This window comes from Scyliorhinus torazame, chromosome 13, assembly GCF_047496885.1.
Source record: "Scyliorhinus torazame isolate Kashiwa2021f chromosome 13, sScyTor2.1, whole genome shotgun sequence".
NCBI lineage: Eukaryota > Metazoa > Chordata > Chondrichthyes > Carcharhiniformes > Scyliorhinidae > Scyliorhinus > Scyliorhinus torazame.
In genome coordinates, this window is record NC_092719.1 from 167,894,506 (window position 1) to 167,920,382 (window position 25,877).

At 47.6% G+C, this 25,877-nt stretch overlaps 1 protein-coding gene across 2 annotated transcripts in view; it reads left to right on the forward strand.

Annotated features, from left to right (window-relative positions):
- cfap20dc (CFAP20 domain containing) overlaps positions 1-25,877 on the forward strand; it is a 692,307-nt gene that overhangs the window by 21,092 nt on the left and 645,338 nt on the right. For both annotated transcript variants that reach the window (XM_072472373.1, XM_072472374.1), the window contains exon 3: positions 19,346-19,439. In XM_072472373.1, coding sequence (XP_072328474.1) covers positions 19,346-19,439 — 94 coding nt within the window. The remainder of the gene's footprint in view (positions 1-19,345; positions 19,440-25,877) is intronic.

The window sequence follows — 25,877 nt, forward strand, 5'->3', positions numbered from 1 at the left end:
TCCCTGCGATTCTGGATGGTACGCCGTTGATTTAAATTGTTTTATTCCTAAGCTATCCATAACTTCTTTGAATAACCTTGAGGTAAAATTTGATCCTTGATCCGATTGTAATTGTATTTCTGTGGGTAGTCCCTATCTAGTAAAGAATTTAAGTAACTCCTCCACAATCTTTTTAGCTGTAATATTACATACTGGAATGGCCTCTGGAAACCTAGTGGACACATCCATTATCGTCAAAAGATATTGATTCCCACATTTTGTTTTAGGAAGCGGTCCTACGCAGTCAATTAGGACCCTTGTAAAAGGTTCCTTGAGTTTTCCTTACTCCCAGATGACCTCCCACTTGTACCTCATGCACAACTCGCAACACCTCCTTTCTATACCCTACCGGTAATACTACTTGATGAACTTCTGCCCACTTTTCATCCGCTTGCATATCTAAAGGTCTCCATTGTCTCATCAAGACATCACTTTGACGGTAATAACGCTCTGGTATACACTCTGATTCCTTGTCCGTATATGTTTTCTGATGCATCCGTTTTATTTCTACATCTTTCTGTTGTAACTCCGCCAATTTTCCTGAACTAAAAATATCCGCCTCTTCCTCCACCTGTTCTTGTTCTTTTTCAACCATCTGATCAAAATTTGTTTCTGATAATTGCACTTCAACTTCATCTTCACTCTTTGATTTCTCCTCTTGTCTTAACCTGTGACTTTGTGACCTTGTTACTACACAATCCGGAAAAATCCCAGGATATTCATCCTTCAACACTTCAGTTGTCTGATTTTCCACTGGCTTATCAACCACAGTGGGCATCACTCCCACCTACGATCCAGCTATATCATTACCCAAGATAAACTGTATTCCTGGACAAGATAGTTTCTCTATTACTCCTACTACCACTTCACCACTCTTCACTGGACTTTCCAACCTTACCTTATATAATGGAATACTACTCTTCTCACCCTGAATTCCACATATTACCACCTTTTCTGGCAACATTCTTCCCAAACTACATAACTCCGCATCTCTTACCATTAAAGATTGACCAGCTCCCGTATCTCTTAAAAATGTTACTTCTTTACCTGCTCTTCCTGATACACAAGTAAACTTTACCCACATGAGCTCTCAATACATCAGGAATTGAATTTTTAAACTCCTCCAAAAGTATAATTTCTCGGAGAGCTTCATACGTTTGGTATATTTTCAAAGCCCTTATCCACCTATCAATATTACTCTGTTTGATCCTTTCAAACTCCATGTATGTTTGACCAAATTCTTTCCTTAATTTTCCAAACCTTTGTCTGTCGGCATCAGGCACTAGTTCATATGCACCCAAGATGGATTTTTTCACCACCTCATACATCCCAGGTACCTCCTCCGGTAGTGATGCAAACACTTCACTCGCCCAACTTACCAGCTTTATTTGAATCAGTAATACCCACATGTCCTGTAGTTGTTTAGCCACCTTCTCAAATGAAATTAAAAATGGCTTCTACCTCCTTCTCGACAAAACCTTGGCAATGCTTGGACATATTTAAATAGATCTCCACCAAGCCTTCGACTTTGATGCTCTTTCTCTTTACCCTCATCATCAATCTGTACATTTTCCTTTAAATCCATTTCATGGTCATTTTCTGAAGTTCAAACTCTCTCTTTTTCCTCTCTATCTCTTTCGTATTCAAGCTGCTTAATTCTTTCTCATGTTCCATTTGTTTAATTTGTATCTGAATTTTTTGCCATTTCCAATGAGTCAGACTATATATCAGGCAACTTTAAATTCTTAGCCACCGCCATAATTACCTCATCTTTTTGCATTTTGTCAGGTAATGTTAACTGCAATGTTTTTGCCAAATTGAACAGTCTGCTTTTAGTCTCTGTCAGTAAGGCACTGCGTGTGACCGTCTCCACTCCCAAAAACTTCAGAGCCTCTGAAAGAGCCATTGTCCACAACACACTCACTACTTAAACTGAAATATCACACCTGAAAAGCAACCACTATATGCTCGCCTCTCACTGTCTTTAAGTTCACTAAGCCAATCCAATAGATAGACTTTTATCTCACTCGAGCCCCCAATTTGTTATGGGCCAGGGTTTAGAGAACCCCAAAGTGCATCATGGAGGTCACATGACCCACAACTTTTACTAGATTGTGGTATGGGGAGCACGGCCCACTCTGCAGGTATGGTACAGCAGAAATCGAAAAGTATTTTTTGAAGCAAAACAATGTCTTCTAAGAACTCAAGTTAACCTTTTTAAAAATATACAGTGAACATCTTAGCAACCATCAATTCAAATACAACCCCCAAAGAATACAACACTAAGTAATCCTTACTTTCCTTTTAACATCCATAAAACATGAAAAAAAACTTTTAACAGAAGCACATCAGGTTTAAATTTACTACTGAGAACAGTTATCACTCTGAATTCACGAAATGATCAAGAGATAGTCTTTATATGGCAGAGGGAACAACATTATACCTTCTGTGGCTGACTGCAGCTACAACACTGAAACGAAACCAAAAAAATACAGACACACCCAAGCTTTTCTCAAAGTGAAACTAAAAAGCAGAGCCAGAGCTCAGCTACACCCACACTCTGACATCACTGCAGTAACTTTAGCAGACTACCATTTCTTAAAGTGACATTCTCATGACACTGGGAACCCCACAACCTGGAGGTTTCCTTCCAAGTCACTCACCACTGTGACTTGGAAATATATTGCCGTTCGTTCATAGTCACTGGGGCAAAATCACTCCCTAATAGCACTGAGCGTACCTACACCTCAGACCTCAGCTGTTCAGGACTTCCGGTAGCGGCCATGACCTGCTAGGTCACGTGAACGGCAGCTCCCGCCTGGATCGGTGTTTCGGGCCGCTAAAAGGAGCGGCAGCAGCAGTTAACAGGAGGGACCGGCGTGGGAAACAGGTGTGTGTGTGTGTGTGTGTGTGTGTGTGTGTGTGTGTGTGTGTGTGTGTGTGTGTGTGTGTGTGTGTGTGTGTGTGTGTGTGTGTGTGTGTGTGTGTGTGTGTGTGTGTGTGTGTGTGTGTGTGTGTGTGTGTGTGTGTGTGTGTGTGTGTGTGTGTGTGTGTGTGTGTGTGTGTGTGGTCTTCCCTCCCCCACACACACACGCTGGTCGATGGAGAGGATCAGAAGCGGAGCCGGCACACGCGCGACCCCGGGGAAGAAGGTCCGGGAGGACAAAATGGCGTCCGGAGAGGATCGGGTGGTGTGGGCCACAGAACAGCAGGAGCTCCTGAAAAACTGCTTCATGGAGCTGAAAACGGAGATGCTGGCCTCCATGGAGAGAATTGTGGTGACCCAGAAGGCCAAGGAGGTGAGGAGGAAGGTGGCGATCGAGGACGAGGTCCTGGGCCTAGCGGTGAAAGTGGAGGCGCTCCATAAGAGATGGCAGGAGAGGCAGGATGACCTTGAGTGCAGGTCTCGGAGCCACAATCTGCGGATCCTGGGCCTTCCTGAAGGAGCGGAGGGGGCGGACGCGTGCACGTACGTGGCCACAATGTTGGGGACGCTGATGGGAGTGGGGGCCTTCCTGCGGCCCTTGGAGCTGGATGGGGTGCACAGGGTTCTCGCCAGAAAGCCGAGGGTAAACGAGCCACCGAGGGCGATTGTGATACGGTTTCAGCGCTTGGCAGACCGGGAGGGAGTCCTGCGGTGGGCGAAGAAAGAGCGGAGCAATAAGCGGGAGAATGGTGAGATCCGAATTTACCAAGACCTGGGAGCTGAGCTGGCGAGGAGGCGTGCAGGTTTTAACCGGGCGAAGGGGGTCCTCCACGGTAAAGGGATGAAGTTTGGGCTCCTGCACCCAGCGAGACTGTGGGCAACATACCAGGGCAGGCACCACTATTTTGATACCCCAGACAAGGCGTGGTCGTTCATCAGGCAGGAGGAGCTGGACCTGAACTAAGGGACTGCTGTATGGGGGTAAATGTGCGGGTGGGGAGGGATTGAGGGGAGGACGGCGGGTAAAGCATAAGTTTCTGGGCAAGTCTGCCCTAGTTTGGTTGGGGGTTCTGTTTGTTTTGCTTGTTTTCCAGGTGTTTTGTTTTCCAGGTGTGTGGTGCTAGGGGGTGGGAAACGCCCGGGACGGGCTGTACGGCGCACGGGCAGGTCCCAGGTGGCACTTGCCCCTCTACCCTGTGGGGGAGGGGGTTAGGGCGGCCTGAAGGAGGCAACAAGTTAAGGGTTGGTATATAGAGGCGGGAGCGGCCAGGGTCAGCATGGGCGAGCTGACTCATGGAAGGCACAATGGGGGGGAAATCAGAACTAAGCGGATGCTTGGCAGGGGGGGGGGAGAAAGGGGTGCTGCTTTGCTGACTGAAGGGGAAGCAGGTGAAGGGTATGGATGGAGAGTCGGGCGAGGGGGCCGCCGGGGGGAGAGCTGGAGGAGGGAGGTGGGGGCACGCGGTTGGCCGAAAAAGGGAGATGGCTAGTCGGCGGGGTGGGGGGGTGGTTTACCCCCCCCAACCAGGCTGATCACGTGGAACATGAGGGGCCTGAATGGGCCGGTCAAGCGGTCCCGTGTGTTCTCGCATTTAAAGGGGTTGAAGGCGGACGTGGCAATGTTGTAAGAGACGCACTTAAAGTTCGCGGACCAGACAAGGCTAAGGAAAGGATGGGTGGGACAGGTGTTTCACTCGGGGTTAGACTCAAAGATCAGAGGAGTGGCTATTTTGGTCAGTAAACGAGTGGCATTTGAGGCGGGGAGCATCGTGGCGGATAAGGGGGGCAGGTATATAATGGTGAGTGGCAAGCTGCAGGGGGCCCGGGTGGTGTTAGTGAATGTATATGCCCCGAACTGGGATGATGCGGACTTTATGAGGCGCGTGTTGAGTAGGATCCCGGACTTGGAGATAAGTCACCTGATTATGGGAGGGGACTTTAATACGGTCTTGGATCCAAGCTTGGATCGTTCCAAGTCCAGAACGGGAACGAGGCCAGCGGCGGCCAGTGCCTTGTGGGAGTTCATGGGCCAGATGGGGGGAGTGGACCCCTGGAGGTATACGCAGCCAAGGACAAAGAAGTTTTCCTTTTTCTCCCATGTCCATAGAGTCTTCGCAAATAGACTTTTTTGTGTTGAGTAGGGCGTTAATCCCGAGGATGGAGGGGGTAGAATACTCGGCCATTGCGGTCTCAGACTATGCCCCGCACTGGGTGGACCTGTGACTGGGGGGCGGAACGGGGTCAGCGCCCTCTCTGGCGACTGGATGTGGGGCTGCTGGCGGGCGAAGAGGTGTGCGGGCGGATAAGGAGGAGCATTGAGAATTATGTGGGAGCCAATGACCCAGGAGAGGAGACGGTGGCAGTGGTTTGGGAAGCTCTGAAGGCGGTCATTAGGGGAGAGTTAATCTCCATTAGGTCCCATAGAGAGAAGATGGAGAGGGAGAGACTGGTGGGAGAGACACTCAGGGTGGATAGGAGGTACGTGGAGGCCCCAGAGGGGGGGGGCTGTTGAACGAGCGCCGGAAATTACAGGCGGAGTTTGACCTGCTGTCCACTGGGAAGGCGGAGGCGCAGCTGAGGAAAGCGAAGGGGGCAGTTAGGGGAGAAGGCGAGTAGGATGCTGGCGCACCAGCTGCGCAGGAGGGAGGTGGCCAGAGAGATTGGGGGAGTGCGGGATAGGGAAGGCAACATGGTGCTGAGCCCAGAGAGGGTCAATGAAATCTTCAGGGAGTTCTACGGAAGGTTATACAAGTCGGAACCCCCCGGGAAGGGGGAAGGGATGAGGCGGTTCATGGACCGGTTGAGGTTCCCAAGGGTGGAGGCAGAGCGGGTGCAGGGACTGGGGGCCCCGATTGGGTTGGAAGAGGTAGTCAGGGGGCTGGCAGGCATGCAGACGGGCAAGGCCCCGGGCCCGGACGGCTTCCCCGTAGAATTTTATAATAAGTTCTCCGAATTGTTGAGCCCGCTCTTGATGAGAACTTTCAATGAGGCAAAGGAGAAAGGGATCCTCCCTCCGACAATGTCGCAGGCATTGATCTCGCTTATCCTGAAGAAGAAGAAGGATCCACTTCAGTGTGGGTCCTACAGGCCGATGTCGCTCTTGAACGTGGATGCCAAGCTGTTGGCAAAAATTCTGGCCAACAGAATAGAGGACTGTGTCCCGGGAGTGATTGGGGAGGACCAGACAGGTTTTGTTTAGGGCAGGCAGCTGAACATGAATGTCAGGAGGCTCCTGAATATTATCATGCCCTCTGAGTGGGGGAGTGGGGGGGACGGGGGGGGGGGGGGGACGTGGATGTGGTGGCTGCGATGGATGCGGAGAAGGCCTTTGACGGTGGAGTGGGAGTATCTGTGGGAGGCACTAGGCAGGTTTGGATTTGGGAGGGATTTATAGGGTGGGTCAAGTTGCTGTATCAGGCCCCTGTAGCGAGTGTATCCACAAACCGGCTAAGGTTGGAATATTTCAGGCTGCATCGGGGGACGAGACAGGGGTGTCCCCTGTCCCTGTTGCTGTTTGCCCTGGCAATCGAGCAGTTGCCCATTGCGCTCAGCACTTCGGGGGATTGGAGGGGACTGGTGCACGGAGGGGAGGAGCACCGGGTCTCCCTCTACGCGGATGACCTGCTGTTGTATATTCCGGACCCGTTAGAGGGGATGGGGGAGGTCATGCGAATCCTGGGGGACTTCAGGAGGTTCTCGGGGTATAAGTTGAACGTGGGGAAGAGTGAGCTGTTCGTGGTCCACGGTAGGGGCCAGGAGGAGAGACTGAGGGAGCTCCCGCTCAGGATAGTGGAGAGGAGCTTTCGGTACTTGGGGATACAAGTGGCCAGGAACAGGGATGCCCTGCACAGGCTCAACTTAACCCGGCTAGTGGAGCAGATGGAGGGAGAGTTTAAAAGGTGGGATATGCTCCCGCTTTCCTTGGCAGGGCGGATGCAAACTGTGAAGATGACGGTTCTCCCCAGGTTCCTCTTCGTGTTTCAGTGCCTCCCCATTTTCATCCCCTAGTCCTTTTTTAAGCGGGTGAATAGGACTGTTACGGGATTTGTGTGGGCGAATAAAACCCTGTGAGTCAAAAGGATATTCTTGGAGCGTAGCCGGGAGAGGGGGGTGGGGTGGGGGGGACTGGCTCTGCCGAACTTCTGCGGTTGTTACTGGGTGGCCAATGTGGCCATGATCAGGAAATAGATGATGGAGGAGGGGGTGGCGTGGGGGTGGTGGAGGTGGCATCGTGTAGAGGCACCAGTCTCGGGGCACTTGTTACGGCTCCGCTGCCGTTCTCGCCGGCGCGATACACCACTAGTCCGGTGGTGACGGCGGCACTGAAGTTCTGGGGGCAGTGGAGGAGACATGGGGGAGAGGGAGGGGGCCTCGGTGTGGACCCCGATACGGAATAACCACAGATTTTCTCCGGGTAGGTTGGATGGGGGATACCAAGGCTGGTATAGGGCAGGTATTAGGAGGATGGGGGACCTGTTTATAGACAGAACTTTCCCTAGCATGCAGGCGCTGGAGGAGAGGTTCGGCCTACCCCCGGGGAATGCGTTCAGGTACCTCCAGGTTCGGGACTTTCTTAAAAACAAGTGGGGACATTTCCGCTGCTGCCCCCGCGTAGGATCCAGGACAGGGTGGTGTCTGGCATCTGGGTAGGGGAGGGGAAGGTGTCGGACATATATCAGGAGGTGGAGGAAGCCTCACTGGAGGAGTTGAAGGGCAAGTTGGAGGAGGAGCTGGGTGAGGAGCTGGATGAGGGCCTGTGGGCCGACGCCCTGGGCAGGGTGAACTCCTCCTCATCATGTGCCAGGCTCAGTTTAATTCAGTTTAAGGTGGTGCATCGGGCGCATATAACGGCGGCAAGAATGAGTAAGTTTTTTGGGGTGGAGGACAGGTGCCCGAGATGTGCAGGGAGTCTGGCGAACCATGCCCATATGTTTTGGGCATGCCCAGCGTTTAAAGAATTCTGGCAGGGGTTTGCGAAGGTGATGTCTAGGATTTTGGACACGTGGGTGAAGGCAAGTCCAACAGTAGCGATACTTGGGGTGTCGGAGGATCCGGGAGTGCAGGAAGCGAAAGAGGCCGAGGTACTGGTCTTTGCCTCCCTGGTAGCCCGGAGATGGATCTTGCTAATGTGGAGGGACTCAAAACCCGCGGGTGTGGAGACCTGGGTTAGCGATATGGCGGGGTTCCTCAGCCTGGAGCGAATAAAGTTCGCCTTGAGAGGGTCCTTGATGGGGTTCTCCCGGCGGTGGCAACCTTTCCTTGACTTTCTTGGGGAGCAGTAAGTGTCAGCAGCAGCAGCATCCTGGGGGGGGGGGCGGGTTCAGGTGGGGGTACTGTTGATATAATGTGAGTTGGGCATGGAGACAAAACCCACCTTGTTCTGTTTAAAAAAAAAAAAGGAAAAACTTTTCTGTTGTGTAAGTAGTTTCACTGTAAGCTTTGGGATATGTTGATTGTTATTTTTAATTATCTGTATTTCTATTTTTGTTATGTAAAAACGCTCTTTGGAAAAACTTTAATAAAAGATTTTTTTTTTTTAAAGAAAGACTTCAGCTGTTCAAGAAGGCAGCTTACTACCACCTTCTGAAGGGCAACTAGGAATGGGCAATAAATGCAGGCCGAACCAGTGACTCCCACATCCCATAAATGAATTTTTAAAAAACCATCTATATATAAATATTTTTAAAAAGGTACCATAGGTATGGTAGATGAAGAAAGAATACCATCCCCAGCCATTGACATGGTAACATGCTAGTCCATCAAAATACCTGATTTACTGAATTCAATTCAATTGGTGACATTAGAACTATCAACCTCTCGGTTTTATCAAGCTCTCGGTTTTATATGAAGTACCATAACCATTACTATACACTAACTATTTGTTAGTTTTTATATTGTAGCTTTTATTTTATTCATTTGACAAGCAAATTTGAATTTTGAGCAGTGGCTCAAGACAAGATGAGAATATTTTGTTTTAATTAGGAGACTTGCTTTTTGAATTGGTAAAATGTGGAAAAAACAACTTTTTTTCAGCTTATTGAGTGTTTTCTTATAATTGCCATGAATAATGAGGAATAAAGCTCAAGTTTTGTCACTCAACAAACCAGTCCGAGGTAAAATATCTGTGAATTTGTGAACGGAGGATGAAGGTCAAAGGAATTGTCCGTGTAAATTAAATAAATATGAAAGAGAGAAACTTGAGGAAGGTGGTGGCATGTTTATCACTGGACTAGTAGTCCAGGATCCCCAAGTCTAGGGACCCTGGTTTGAATTCTACCAAATTTGAATTCAATAAAAATATGTCCTTTATGGCTAATTACTGCCCCATCGGCCTACCCTCTAGCTTCAGTAAAGTGATGGAAGGGGTCATCAACCGTGCTATCAAGTGGCAGTAGCTTAGCAATCGCCTGCTCATTGATGCTGTATGTTCTGCCAGGGCCACTCAGCTCCTGACCTCATTACAACCTTGCTTCAAAGATAGACAAAAAAGTCAATTTCCAGAGGTGAGAGTGACATCAAGGCAGTGTTTGACCAAGTATGTCATCACGGACTCCTCGCAAAACTAGATTCAATGTAAATCGGGTGAATTCTCACCACTGATTGGAGTCATACCTAGCACAAGCCACTTCGGGCCAAACGTCATTAGCCACATAATCAATGACCTCTCTTCCATCATAAGGTCGCAAGTGGAGATTTGCACAATGTTCAGCACCATTTGTGATTCCTAATACTGAAACACTGCACGTCGAACTGCAGCAAGAGCTGGACAATATCTTGGCTTGAGCTGACAAGTGGCAAGTAACATTTGTGCCACACCAGTGCCAGGCAATGACTCCAACATAGAGAATCTAACCATTGCTCCTTGTCATTCAATGGCAATACCATTGTTGAATCCCCCACCATCAACCTCCTGTGGGTTACCATTGAACAGCGCCTTCCAAACCCACGACTGCTGCCGCCTGGGAGGACCAAGACATCAGACACCACCATCTCAAAGCCACTGACCATCCGAACTTGGAAATATATCACTATTCCTTCACTATCGCCGGGTCAAAACCTTGGAACTATGTCCCTAATAGCACTGTGGGCGTATCTGCACCGTATGGACTGCAGTGATTCAAGAAGGCAGCTTGCCACCACCTCCAGGGAATTTGGGGATGGACAATAAATTTGGCCTATCCAACAACATCCCCACCCCAAGAATGAATTAAAAAAAAATACTTCTGGAATAGTGGAAGAGTATTGTCTTCAAGGGAGAACTGCATCCCAGTGCGAGAGTGATTGTTGAGGTAGCTTTTTGGAAGTGGGGGCATTTAGTTCACCTAAAGTTTTAGTGGATTATACGATTTTAAGGTAATAAACCAGTTTAGCCATGTTAATCCATCAATACATATACAAGTGGATTTTGGAAATGTCGTTGTGTATGTATGAATGATTTAAAATGTCCCATCAGGTATCTCACAAGAACCTTTGGATTATTATTTGGAGATCTGGGCAAAGAATCCAAAACTTTTCACAAACTCCCTTTAAATGCTTTTGTGTTTTGAATGCATCAAATGCTTTTGTGATCTTTTAATAATACTATCAAACCAGCTTCAGCAGAATTACTAGATTAGTGGTATTAACTGGTGCAAAAATCGTCCTTAACTAAGTCTTGATAATCAACCTCCTTCTGCACTTTAACAATTCTGTGAACACGCTTGATAACTTGCTAACACTTTTAGCTTACCTCCTGCTCACCACTTCCCACCTTAGCTCATCACCTTCTTGGCCCTCCCACTCCCGTTTTCCCTCCTGGCCCTCCTGCTCGCAGTGAGTGACATGAATGAATTACGGCTGTTAATTCCACTTGATTAATCCTGGTGGGCTTGGCTCTTATCTGTTAATTTCCTATCGGGTAAAGTCTGCCAGTTTTTACTATGGGCTAGAGTGACAGACCTGGGCTAGAGTGACAGACCTCATTTGCACAACAGGATGTGCATGGCTTTAATAATTCAATGTGTGGCCCTTGATGGACTGTTGCGTGACAGATTTTAATTCGTATAGTGTACGTCATGAACTCTATCTCCTAAACCAACAAACTTTACAGCTGATGAAGAACTTTTTCAAGTTGTTGTTGTCATCAGAAATATGTCAGCCATTTTGCACACAGCATGTTCCCACAAATAATCGTAAAATAAATGACCAGATCATCCATTTTGGTTGAGGGAGAAATGTTGGCCAGAACAAGAGGCAGAGCTCTGGTGTTCCACTTCGAATAGTGCCATGGATCCTTTTTTTGTGATTACCTGAGAGGATAGGCAGGGGTTTGGTTCAATGTTTGCATGCCAATAGATAAAGGACTCCTTTCTCACTTATAATATATGTTGTCCACCACGAAAATAATCACTGCTAGCTCCTGTAATGGGTAATGAACCAGAAAATTTTAAAGTAAAAATAGGAGAGCATATTAGTAACAGTGATCACAGAGATACTGAAATCACAGTGATCGCAGAGATACTGGAATCTATACTAAAAAGAGCTTGAGAATATCTAGATCACAGAATCTGAAAGGCTGCCATGCTTCACTATTCTGATCAAAGTCTTTGAAGTAACAAGCATGGGTAGTGTAGTGGATCTCATATACTTGGATTTTGAAAAAACCTTGGGTAAATTTCCACAGGGTCGATACGTAACAAAGATGAGGACAAGTGGAGTTAATGGACAAATAACTGATTGGACTGTAAATTGGTTGAAAATATAATAAATGAGGGATTAAGGATAGCTATTCCGATTGGAGGAAGATAGAAAATGTTGTTCTACAAGGACGTGCTCGGACCACTTGTATTGTAAGGGGCCTTCTCGTTTATTCCCTATTTATTTCCTTATTTCCCCTTTTATTTTTTGCTGTTACATTTTTGATCCATAGGTGATCTCATTTTTTTAAGGCTGCAGCCTATATTTTTAATTCAAGCAGGAAGAATCTGAAGACTGAGCTGGTTTAAATAGAAGCTGCAGAAACTGGCTGGCATCAGTGACCAAGAGATGAGTTGGGACTCTGTCTGGTGGCTAATGGTATGGCCCAAAAGGCTATGCTCTGCCTGGTAACAGGTGGTGATCCCACTGGAATGTTTTTTCAGAGTCCAATGTTTGAGTTCAGTTTCAGTCTTGATCCTGGCAATCTGGTGAAGAGGTCCAACTAACTCTCCAGCCATCCCTCTCCAGAGGGCCACTGTGACGGCTGACTCTCTCTCTAGAAAGCCTCTGCGGGCTCGCTCCTGGGACTAATGAGGCCTGAACCACAAACTGAAAGGAAAATTTGATATGAAGTAAAATGCCTCTCCAGGAAATGCTGTGAGCAATATAACTCTCAAGAAAGCTGCTAAACGTTGAGTACTGCATTCATGAAACCACAGATACCTGAATGAATCTACATAAAAGCCTTGAACTGAAGGTTGGGATTGAAGCAAAGCTGTTGAAAAAAACGGAAGCAAAGACTCTTATCGTTTGATTTGTATCCTTATTTCCCCCCCTTTCTCCCCTCTGTGTTTGTCTTTCTTGTGTATGTGTGCGTGTAGAGGGTGGGGCAGTTAAAGTTAGAGGCAGGAGTTAAATGATAGTTAACCGGTTGTATTTACTGCTTATCTTATTCTTGTTATAAATAAATAGTAATTGTATTTAAACTTTCAAACCTGGTGACCGTAATTATCGGGCAGCCAAGGGCCAAAGACTTTGGGTATTTTTTATAAGAATTATTGGTTAATTCACTTGTGTTGTGACTCCAGGGCATGTGAGGCTGGAATTGACCATGCACTAGCCCAGGATTTCATAACAGTATTCATAATTTACATTAATAATTTGGATTTAGGAATAAATAATGCTATTAAAATTTTCAAATAATCCAGAAGTTTAGGAAGAATGCAGAATGATGCAAAGGAAACCTAAGGAAATTTGTAGATTGGCTTTAAGTGCCCAATCAATAATTATATACACCATGGAACATCGACTGAATGGAATAGAAGAACAGGGGGCGGGATTCTCTCTCCCCGGGGTCGGGCCGGAGAATCAACGGGACCGGCGCGGATCGAGCCACGCCTCCTCGACCCCGGTCCACCGATTCTCCGGAGAGTGGAGAATCTGCACCATTGGCGCCGGTGCGGCGCCAGTCAGGGGACGCTCTACGGCACACCCCCCGGCGATTCTCGGCCCGGGATGGGCCTTGTGGTCACACTGAAAAAGCCGAGTCCCGCCAGCGCCGTCCACACCTGGTCTTACCCGGCGGGACCTCGGCATGGATGCACCTGGGGGCAACCTGGTTGGGGGGCGAGGGGGGTCTGACCCCGGGGGGGGCCTCCGCTGTGGTATGGCCCACGATCAGGGCCTACCGATTGGCGGGCCGGCCTCTCTGGCTGGGGGCCTCTTTTGTTCCGCGCTGGCCCCTGTAGCCCTACGCCATGGTGCCGGCGCGGAGAACGGAGCGACTGCACATGCGCGCATTGGTGCTGGTCCCACTGCGCATGCGCAGACCCACGGCGCCCATCTGATGCCGGGGATCAGTAGCTGGAGCGCCGTGGGTCGTTCCAGTTCCGTGCTGGCCCCCTGTAGGGGTCAGAATTGCTGCTCCTGAGGCCATGTTGACGCCGTCGAGAAACGCGACGGCGTTTACGACGGCCTGAACACTTAGCCTCAGGATCAGAGAATGAGTCATGGCATGCTGGTGAGCAAAGCATTAAAAGTGCCATTGCACATCAGCAATTTTTAAAAATGCAAACAAAATTGATTTATTTCAAGGGATATAGAATTCAAAGCTGCGAGAAACAAATTGTTGCAAGTTTAAATTCTGCGTTGGGAATTGTATCATTTACAATGTACTGGTCGTTCTCAAGTGATTTAACCATGTTAAATTTTTATGATGCATATATTATACCCAACACCTAACTATGCAATAGTATAACGCAGGGGTGTAACATAGCATCTTCGTATGACCTGAACTGGATATAGTCTTTTACGTGTGGTTTTCCAATCTTTTTTGAAAGCAGACTGAGAAACACTGTAAACCAAGACCAATAATCAATCATTAAGCTGTTTATTTCAGGAACTATTGTAATTTGTTTTATATTAGGTAAATCAATCTTGCTTTACTCCTCGAAAAACAAAATTGGGAAAAATAAACCAAATGGTGTCCTTTTTGTGGACTAAGATTTGTTTTTGGTATGATTATCTCTTGAAACAACTTCTAATATTTATGCCCAATTCCTATGTGCCTGCTCCGAATTGCTGGACTCTTTTAAAACACTAATTAATCAGCTAGTTTGCCGCACCTTTTGTCCTCTTATGTAGTATTAATTTAGTCCCATTCATTTAGTAGCCAACTTTCTCTCCAAGCCAAATTCTGTTCAATACTAAATGACACTATTTATGTTTCCAGTTTAGTGCTAAATAGCATTCTGCTTAGTTACATTTAGAGATTGAATCGATATACTAAATTAATTTCCTTAAATTGAAGAAGACAGAAAGCAGCTCACTAATCAACTGTTCAAAGTTCCCAGCAGGTCTGAGTAACCTGCAGGACATTGCAGGAGTCCAGTGCTAAACTGGTAACTACAATCAAAGGGAAACTTGCACGTAAGTTTCAAACTGGTTTTGGCAGCCATAGCCTTATATGTTAGAATATCTGCTATTTGACTGAATAAGTGATAAATCTAGTCTATAGGCTTTACATGCTTTGGATAACCACTGCAATAGATTTTGCAGTCTAATTTCAATCTGTCCTGCATTCTCGATTCCATCCAAATGCTGTTCCTTGTATTCTTTCTGCAAGTTTCCTTGTACTACGCAAATGTCATATTGTTTTAGAATTTTAGCAAATTCCATGTAAGTATGATTCAAAATGTGCACATGGAAAAGTGACCGACTAAAGATAAAATTAACAGTAATGGTTAAGATTTCAAAGACACTAGTAGATGACTGTGGCATCACTCTGTGATTGCACTATTCTATAGTACTAGTTACTTGGTAGTACAGAACTTGAGTATTGCTGAAAAAATAAATGCTGTTGAAGCTTTTTGTTTTGCACTCATCAAAACAGATGCAAATACCAAATTTCAAAGAGAACAATTAATATTGTACGAGAAAAGGGTTGCTGATTAGTTGGCAAGTTGGCTTTGATTGTTTGCGACATTGCTATGATAAATGCACCTGGGAGCTATTATCCCTCATGTTTTTGTGTATTTAATAAAATGTTCAATGCCTGGATATACCTTTTGTGGCAGAAAACAGATCACTGCCAAGGTGAGCTACATTGTGAGCCTGACTGATAATCTTAAATTGGTTGTTAGTGTAATTCTTAGGACATTAGAGATTGTTCATCAAATGCTGCCTAATTATGCTGAGTTACATCTAATATTAGACATTATGTTCCCAGTTTTGCAAATGTGGGTTGATTGATTACAGTTAGTACTCTGCTTCTTACAAACAGCAGAAGGGGCGTGCTGTTTGATATGATCCGCCATCAGTTAGCGGGATGTACAAACTATGTACCTGTATCATTTGAGTGGTAGGCAGAACATCTAAAGACACGGGGCAGGATTCTCCGGTATCCGGCGGGCGGGCCGTACCGGCGCCAAAGAGTGGTGTGAACCACTCCGGCATCAAGCCGCCCGGAAGGTGCGGAATCCTCCGCACCTTCCGGGGGGCTAGGCTGGTGCTGGAGTGGTTGGCACCACGCCACCCGGTGCCGAAGGGCCTCCGCCGGCCAGCGCGAGTTGGCGCATGCGCAGGAGCGCCAGTGTGTTCCCATCACCGCTGGCGTGATTCCTGCGCATGCGCAGGGGGTTTCTTCTCCGTGCCGGCCATGGTGGAGCTTTACAGTGGCCGGCATGGAGGGAATGAGTGACCCCATGGCACAGGCCCGCCCGCAGATCAGTGGGCCCCGATCGCGGGCCAGGCCGCCGTGCCCCCCCCAGAGCCAGGCCCTGCCGGTAAGAACCTTGTGTAATTTATGCCGGCGAGACTGGCCAAAAACGGGCGGTCGCTCGGCCCATCGCGGAGCGGAGAATCGCTGGGGGGGGGCCACTACCAACGGCCCCAGACCGGCACGCCGCGATTCCCGCCCCATCAAAAAAATGGTGCTGGAGAATTCGGCAGCCGCCGGCGGGACGGGATTCACTCCGCCCCGCCCCCCCCCCCCCCCCCCCCCCCCCCCCCCCCCCCCCCGGCGATTCTCCGGCCCGGCGGGGGGTCGAGAATCCCGCCCAAGCTCTTTGGACCATATTCAACCAGCCCATACTTGTAAAACTCAGAACATAATCTCAAATGTTAGATGTGATTATGTGAGTGGGCATAATTTTCTGAACAATCTTGATTATGCTAAGAATTACACGAACAACCAGTGTAAGATAATCGTTTGGGCTCGCAATGTATTTTATTAAGTCTGCTAGAAGTTACATATCATTCAGGAATCTGTCCGTTGCAGGCAAAGGAGTATGTCCAGATATCGCATCATTTATTTTGAATGAATCAAAGCATGAGGTATCCCTGGTGCATTTGTCATGGCAATGTCGTGACCAATCAGATCCAACTTGCCAACTAATTAGCATCTTTTTTTCTCATGGAGTATAAATCATTGTTCTCTTTGAAATTTTGTATTCGTGCATCGTCCTGATGAGTGCAAAGTGAAACGCTTTGACAGCATGTCTCTTTTTCAGCAATACACCAATCCTGTCATAATCTATGCATCACATGGCAGAAACCCAATGTGCTAACAGTGCCACTTATTTTTATGACTCATCAAGTGATGCTTCCATTACCTTGTAATCTAGGATTTTTACTGGTGTTTTGAGTGTCACGTTATTCAACTCTGCCCGATGTTTTTGTCAAAACCTGTAAATAAATTGCGTCGATTTTTATATATTCCTTTATTTAAGTATTTCATTTTAACCTTTTGCCTTTTCAAAGCCCAGGGTAGACCGCAAGATGATACATAGACTGGAGGTAGGTACATGAGGCCTAACAGGAATAGGGAGGTAAAATGAGGGTTTTGCAGAAGTTATGTGGGCATTGGACTTTGGTAGCACAGTGATATTTGAGATGATGCATTTGATGTTTGGCAGCAGTGGATGTGAAATAGGGAGGCTCCAAGGGTTTGGTTGACCTAATTGGTGTGTTAGAGGCCTTGAGGTGAGGATCATTTGGTGAGATCATGCACAGAAGGTCTAAGGAGTGACAGAACTGGCATTGGGTGGTGAGGTGTTGCAGGGAGGAAGGCAACAATCCTGAGGTCTAGAACATTGAGGAAGTTCTGTGGCCTGACAACTGTGGTGAGATGTCTGCATCTTAAAGGGGGACATTCAATAGATACGGTGTCAATGTGGAAAACAGGGTGTCTCACAGTCTGAGAGCACTGAGGAGAGCTAACTCTCTGTCACTTTTTAGTGTCTCAGGATGTGACAACATTGAGGAAATGGAGTCTAGATTTGCTGGAGAAGACATGGTGCCTCAAACCATGGGAGTAGTCGGTATGGGCAACAGGGTTTGAGAGCACTGCAAGGAGGTTCTGGAGTATGAGTAATAGGAGTGAGGTTCCAAGATCTGGTAACGTTCTACAAGGATTGAGGTTTGGCTGCCTTGAGGATGGGGCCCATTATATTGAAAGGGTAGGAAAATGTGGTTCAACTCATTCCTGATCTATTCCCATTCCTGATCTATTCTCAGTCCGTTAGGTTTGTTCCCATGTAATTAGCTGAGAAACCTTAACGTGTGGATTTATAACACTGGACAGAGCAAATCTATAAATAAGAGATAGTTCATCAGAACTGCTTAATTTTTAAGGGTTTCTCTCCTTATAAATATCATTAAATTTTCATCTGGAGAAAGTTACCATTTTCTTTCAAATATAATTGAAATTATTTGTTTAGTAACTTTTCGTTCAGTGTAAGTTTAAAATTAGTAGTGAACAAAACAAGTATGAGTGATTTGATTGCTTCCTTTCCTGTTGCTCATTCCTTATTGTTACTAACTGAGTACATCGAGCAGCTTTTGATTTATTTGCATCTAGTTAAGCAGACATTTAGTTCATGATTGACTAAATAAATCCTTATTTCAGTCAGTGTGAATTATTAACTCTAAGGAGATGATGCCTTCAGAATACTTGAAGCAACAGGATGTGCTGGGTGCACCTGCGCACTCAAACATACACTTGCAGACACACACACACACTTACAGACACACGCACACACTTACAGACACATGCACACTTACAGACACATGCACACTTACAGACACATGCACACTTACAGACACGCACACACTTACAGACACACGCACACACTTACAGACAAACGCACACACTTACAGACATACGCACACACTTACAGACACATAGACACATGCACACACTCTCGCACACTCTCACACACTCTCTCACACTCTCTCTATCACACACACTCTCTCACACACACACACATATACAGGTACTCTCACTCACACAGGGCGGCATGGTAGCTCAGTGGTTGGCATTGTTGCTTCATAACGCCAGGGACCCGGGTTTGAGCCTGGCTTGGGTCACTGTCCGTGCGGAGTCTGCATGTCCTCCCCGTGTCTATGTGGGTTTCATCTGGGTGCTCCGAGTTTCCTCCTATAAGTCCCGAAAGACGTGCTTGTTAGGTGAATTGGAAATTCTGAATTCTCCCTCTGTAACCGAACAGGTGCCGGAGTGTGGCGACTGAGGATTTTCACAGTAACTTCATTGCAGTGTTACTGTAAGCCTACTTGAGACTCTATTAAAGATTATTATTATTTTTATACGTTTTATATAGTGATTTCAGGTGGTGTTTCCACAAGACTTTTTTTAATGGAACCAGAAGTTCCTTGAACCTTGTGGAGTTATAGTGCAACAGTGAACAGTGGTCTTCCAAATACTAAAGTATGCTTGGAGAGAAACAAGGATATCGGAGTATAATTAATGATTTACATAATACTGGATAACAGGCTAGTGAGCATTGAAAGACTTATAAATTGTAGGTGGAACTCCTTTTCCATCTCTTCACTTGGCATTGATATTTTACAGATATGTAAATTTTTGTTGGTGAAAACTTACTAAGTGGTCTAGTCTCTTTCTCAATTTGGGGCTTGAGGATAGCTGGAATCATTTTTCTTGTGTAAGCCATACGTTTCTGAGAACTGTGAAATAATTCTGTTTATCATGTGAAATAATTCTATTTATCATGTCAGATTTTATGGATGGCAGAAGAATGTTGAGCTTGGTGTTGCTTCAGCATGTTTTGCTCCAGCAATGTGTTTTTGTAAAAGTTCAATGAGTATGCTTTAATGTTACTTTGATTGCATCTCAAGTGCCATTTATTGTTTCAGGTTTTGTGTCTCATGTGCCATTTATTGTTTCAGGTTTTCGATAAAGAAGTGAAGAGCTATGTTTATATACTGGAAGGTAGCAGCCAGAGAAACAAGATGCAATTGCCTAAGGACAGCAAACAGACACGTAAGTAATGGAGTAGCTTGTTTAAAGTGACCTGTTTTATTGCTTGAACACTATGTATATTGAATAACAATTAAGTTACGAGTTTGGAAGTAATGGACAAAGCATGTACCTCCTATGCATTATCCTTGACCATCTGTTATGGTGTATAATATGTGCAAGATACTTTACTTTCAGTTCAAGAAAAGCAGTCTGTAGTGTTGAGCAGGCTACATGGGAGGAAAGATCTTGGTAATGAAGACCAAAGCGCTTATGACTTTATGCGTGAAGGAGAACCATTAGCATTTAATGTGATGTAGCACAATCAATCACTCACGAGACGAGATGAGAAGGAGTCAATCGATGGCTTTATTACGCAGACTTGTTCCCCAGCAGCACAGTTACAGAATGCGGGCTCTTATACTCCGCCTTACTGGCTGATCCAATCGGGACCTGGCCTCCATCCACCAATAGCCTCTCGGCATCACAGGGTACCGTAATACCCCTAATGCATACCACTACATTCACCCCTTGTTAAAAAAGAACCCAGCGGGGGTAGTGGGCCGTATGGTGGTAGGGGTTTACAGAATCGGTACCTGGGATGCCACTAACACAGCAGCTATGCTCCGATATCAAACGACTAGCACTATTTACAATGCCGCTTTTACTGGGCAACTGAATTATTTATAGAGGCATTTCTTGCTTTGTTATAATGATTCGAAGAGTCGAATGGGTGCCCTGGTCGTCCTCTCCGATCGTCTCAGCCCCGGCGATGATGCAGGCGCTGGCTCGGGCACCGTCGTCTCTGGGAGCGTAGCGATGTCTCTTCCTGCTTCACTACCTCTAGGCGGGACCGGGAGAAGGACCGATCCACCCGGGAAGGGGGCGGCTGTGGGGCATGCCGGTGGGAGGGAGGGGGTGATTGGTGTTGGGGGGGGGGGTTGTGTAGATCCGGTGGGCGCAAGGTCCCGCAGAGAGACCGTGTCCTGTCGGCCGTCGGGGTACGCGTAGGCGTACTGAAGGTTTGCGTGGAGGAGGTGAACCCTCTCGACCAACGGGTCCGATTTGTGTACCCGCACATGTTTTCAGTGCAGGATGGGTCCCGGGGCTGCCAGCCAGGTCGTGAGTGAGGTTCCGGAGGAGGACTTACTAGGGAAGACAAGGAGGCATTTGTGAGGTGTTTGATTTGTTGTGGTACACAGCAGCGACCGAATGGAGTGCAGGGCGTCCGGGAGGACTTCCTGCCAGCGGGGGCCTGGGAGATTTCTGGACCATAGGGCCAGTAGGACGGTTTTCCAGACTGTTCCTTTCTCCCTCTCTACCTGTCCGTTACCCCGGGGGTTGTAACTGGTCGTCCTGCTTGAGGCAATGCCCTTGCTGAGCAGGAATTGACGCAGTTCGTTGCTCATGAAGGAGGACCCCCTATCGCTATGTATGTAGGCGGGGAAACCGAACAGTGTAAAGATTGTGCAGAGGGCTTTAATGACCGTGGCCACGGTCATGTCGGGGCAGGGGATGGCGAATGGGAAACGGGAGTACTCGTCAACCACGTTCAGGAAGTACGTGTTGCGGTCGGTGGAGGGGAGGGGGCCTTTGAAGTCCAGACTGAGGCGTTCAAAGGGACGGGAAGCCTTTATCAGGTGCGCTTTATCTGGCCTGTAGAAGTGCGGCTTGCACTCTGCGCAGATTAGGCAGTTCCTGGTGGCTGTTCTGACCTCCTCGGTGGAGTAGGGCAGGTTGCGGGTCTTCACGAAGTGATAAGACCGAGTGACTACCGGGTGGCAGAGGTCCTCGTGGAGGGCTCGGAGGCGGTCCACTTGTGCGTTGGCACGTGCCGCGGGATAGGGCATCAGGAGGCTCGTTTAGCTTCCCGGGACGATACAAGATCTCATAGTTATAGGTGGAGAGTTCGATCCTCCACCGCAAGATCTTGTCGTTCTTGATCTTGCCCCGCTGTGCATTATCGAACATGAAAACAACCGACCGTTGGTCAATGAGGAGAGTGAATCTCCTGCCGGCCAGGTAATGCCTCCAATGCCGCACAGTTTCCACTATGGCCTGGGCCTCCTTTTCCACTAAGGAGTGGCGGAATTCTGAGGCGTGGTGGGTGCGTGAGAAAAAGGCCAGGGGTCTGCCCGCTTGGTTGAGGGTGGCCGCCAGAGCTACATCGGACGCGTCGCTCTCGACTTGGAAGGGGAGGGACCCGTCGATGGCGTGCATTGTGGCCTTTGCGATATCTGCTTTGATGCGGCTGAAGGCCTGGCGGGCCTCTGTCGACAGGGGAAAGACAGTGGACTGAATTAGCGGACGGGCCTTGTCCGCGTAGTTGGGGACCCACTGGGCGTAATAAGAGAAAAAACCCTGGCAGCGTTTCAGGGCCTTGGAGCAGTGAGGAAGGGGGAACTCCATAAGAGGGTGCATGCGTTCCGGGTCTAGGCCTATAACTCCGTTTCGCACTACGTAGCCGAGGATGGCTAGACGGTCGGTGCTAAACACGCATTTCTCCCTGTTGTATGTGAGATTCAGGGCATTTGCGGTCTGGAGGAATTTTCGGAGGTTGGCGTCGTGGTCCTGCTGGTCGTGGCCGCAGATGGTGGCGTTATCGACATACGGAAACGTGGCCTCAAACCGTACCGGTCAACCATTCGGTCCATCTCCCGTTGGAAGACCGAGACCCCATTAGTGACGCCGAATGGAACCCTTAAAAAGTGATAGAGTCGCCCATCTGCTTCAAAAGCAGTGTATTTGCGGTCGCTCGGGCGGATGGGGAGCTGGTGATAGGCGCGGACTTAAGGTCCACCGTGGAAAAGACCTTGTTCTGTGCAATCCGATTGACCATGTCGGATATGCGGGGGAGAGGGTACGCATCCAGCTGCGTGTACCTATTGATGGTTTGACTATAGTCTATGACCATCCTCTGCTTCTCCCCGGTCTTTACAACTACCACCTGAGCTCTCCAGGGACTATTGCTGGTCTGGATTATGCCTTTCCTCAGCAGCCGTTGGACTTCTGACCGGATAAAGGTTCGGTCCTGGGCGCTGTACCGTCTGCTCCTTGTGGCGATGGGTTTGCAATCCGGGGTGAGGTTCGCAAACAGGGAAGGCGGGTCGACCTTTAGGGTCGCAAGGCCGCAGATAGTGAGTGGGGGTATAGGGTCGCTGAATTGAAACGTTAAACTCTGGAGGTTGCACTGGAAATCCAACCCCAGGAGTGTGGCAGCGCCGAGGTGGGGAAGGACGTAAAGCCGATAGTTCTTGAACTGCCTCCCCAGCACCATGAGGTTTGCGATGCAGAACCCTTTGATCTCTACAGAATGGGATCCTGCTGCCAGGAAAATCTTTTGATTACTCGGGTGGATCGGAAGGGAACAGCGTCTTACCGTATCAGGATGTATAAAACTCTCCGTGCTCCCAGAGTCGATCAGGCAGGGCGTCTCGTACCCGTTTATGAATATCGTTGTTGTTGTCGTTTGGAGCGTTCGGGGCCGTGACTGGTCCAAGGTCACCGAAGACAGTCGCTGTTGCTGCATCGGGGCGTTTTCCTCAGGCCCCGTGGGGCCGTCCATCCCGGGGTCCTTAGCCATCAGCCAAGATGGCGGCGTCAGTGGGTCGCACATGGTCAGGGGTGGACAAGATGGCGCCGCCCATTGATCGCATGTGGCCGGAGGAGCACAAAATGGCGGCACCCATCCCTCCCGCATGGAGTCCGGGACCCAAGATGGCGGCGCCCGGTGGCCGCACATGGATCGTTGGGGGGGGTTGAGGTTGGGGCCCTGGTTCTCCCCAGGAGATTGCGGCGACCCCCCGAGCCTGCCACACTGCTACAAAGTGCCCCTTTTTGCCGCACCCTTTACAGAGGGCTGAGCGGGCCGGGCATCGCAGTCGGGAGTGTTTCGCTTGGCCACAAAAGTAGCAGCAGGGCCCACCGGGGTGATCTGGCGCTCTGGCAGCACAGGCCTGCGGGGGTGCCGGGGGTTTGGTCGCGGCGGGGGGCCACGGTGCCCAAGGGCCTGCCGCACGGTGGGGGGCGTAGGCACGGGCGTTCTGCGATGCCACATCGAACGAGGCCACGAGGGCCCATGCCTCCTTGAGGCCTAGTGAGTCTCTTTCCAGCAATCGCTGGCGAATTTGGGACAAAAGCATACCTGCCACGAAAGCATCCCGAATCGGTAGCTCCGTATGTTCATTAGCCGGAACCGGTGGGCAGTTGCAGTTTCTCACCAGTATTAACAGCGCACTGTAGAATTCGTCCAGCGATTTCCCCGGGGATTTGCCGTCTCGTCGCGAGCTGGTGGCATGCGTAAACCTAGTTGACGGGCCGAACATAGAGTCCTCTCAGCATGGCGAGCGCCGTCTGGTAATCGTCCGCGTTCTCTATGAGCGTGTAGATTTCCGGGCTCACCCTGGAATGCAGGACCAGCATTTTATGGTCTTCTGTAGGTACGCAGGTGGCCGTTCGGAGGTATCCTTCAAAACACGCTAACCAGTGTTTAAAAGTGGCCGCTGAGTTTGCCGCGTGGGGGCTGATTCGCAGACATTCCAGAGTGATTCGGAGCTTCATGTTCTTTAAAGTCTGCGTAATAAATTGTAGCACAATCAATTACTCACGAGACGAGATGAGAAGGAGTCAATCGATGGCTTTATTACGCAGACTTGTTCCCCAGCAGCACAGTTACAGAATGCGGCTGCTGGAAGAACCTGGGCTCTTATACTCCGCCTTACTGGGTGGAGCCAGTAGGCGGCTGATCCAATCGGGACCTGGCGTTTATCCACCAATAGCCTCTCGGCATCACAGGGTACCGTAATACCCCTAATTCATACCACCACATGTACAAGAACATGCTGTTTACAGAGATACATTTTAATAAACAGATGAAATAGCTATATTTTATAAAAGGTTATAAATGATAAATTTTCCATTCTTATTTGTCTGCATCATTTTCCCAAAATGAAATGTCACTTTTTTAACCAGTCACCTTGACCTCATCAGTCAGAAATTATACGAATGAAGCTCTATAAACTGCTTGGGATTACATGAGAGCAAACCCCCCAAGACAAATCTTTCAGGTTTTTTTTTTGGAAAAGTGCCTTGAGTTGCTCAGGAGTTCCACACAGTGAAACAGCTCTGATCAGATTTTGGAATATTTGGAAATATTGAACTTGTGCTAGGGTGAGATTCGTATTCAATCTCCTCAAGCTTGGAGATTGGTAGCTAGATGCAGTGCTCTACAATAGTGGACTAGAAAAGAACAGCTGGCAGTAATAAATAGAATATTATGCATTTAACCAAAGATAATATTGACTTAATTTTAAAAATGTCAGCAATTGTCAATAGACTTTTAATGATCGGTCTCTGTGATTCCAGATTCCTGTTTTCATCTATCCCATTTAGACACTTAGTTTCCAAGGATTATATTATCTATTTTAAAGTTAATCTGACTATTACATGTTCGTTTTGCCAATTTATAAATGACTTCCTACATTTTGTCATTGTCTTCCTCTGTATTAACTACACCCACCAATTTGGTGGCATTCGCAACTTCTGAAATTTAAATTCCAGTTTGAGTTCACCATTTTACATAAAAGATCTGAACAACAATGGTCCCAGCAGTGATCCTTGCAGACCAGCATTCCTTCCATTTGAATAACTACTTTCCTATTTTGCAGCTAGCATGTGCCCCATTCAGCTATATTTTGACCTTTGATATGAGTCTCATATATGGTACCTTTTCAGTGACCTTCGGAAATTCAGTTGTACTGTGCCTAATGCATTCCCCATATCAATAACTACTACGAAATTCAATCAGGTTGTTTAAGCATGACCTTCCCTGAAGTAAATCTGTGCAGACTGATTTTTATTACATTTTCAGTTTCTAGACTTTTGATTATTACAGTAAAATCCTGTCTTTCGTTTGTTCATGTTTTCACTTACCTGCACTTTATACACCACATTGCTTATCACGTGAGCAATGTTTGTTTATTCGTGTTTTCTTTCCCAAATCTCCATTTTCCATGGGGAGACAGCAGTGAGATCTGAGCAAAGCTGGAATGGTTGCAACTGAAGTGCAGCCTGAACAAAGATATTTACTCAGAAATGTCTGATTCTCACTGCAATAATGGCTTTGACATCTTCACTGGTGGATCAGCAAGTGGCACATGATCAGTGAGAGAAACTTCAGTCTGAGTGAGACACAGACCGAGTGAGCATATTTGGGAATTTGTTTCAAAGTGAGAATTTGATACCTAGGGGAGGTGCTCTTTTGCCTTTTAATTTTCTCAGCCTTCAGGAAGTGATCGTATCCTATTTCAGGAGAAGAGGCTAGTTGGTGAGTATTTCATCTGCTGTGAGGCAGCAGTTGGAAAAGAAAACCATTGTGATGTCACAGAAAACTAGTACGTTGATTGCCCAGTAAATGCTTAGTGTAAGCAATGTGTGAAAAACCAGCGACTATAATTAGGGAAA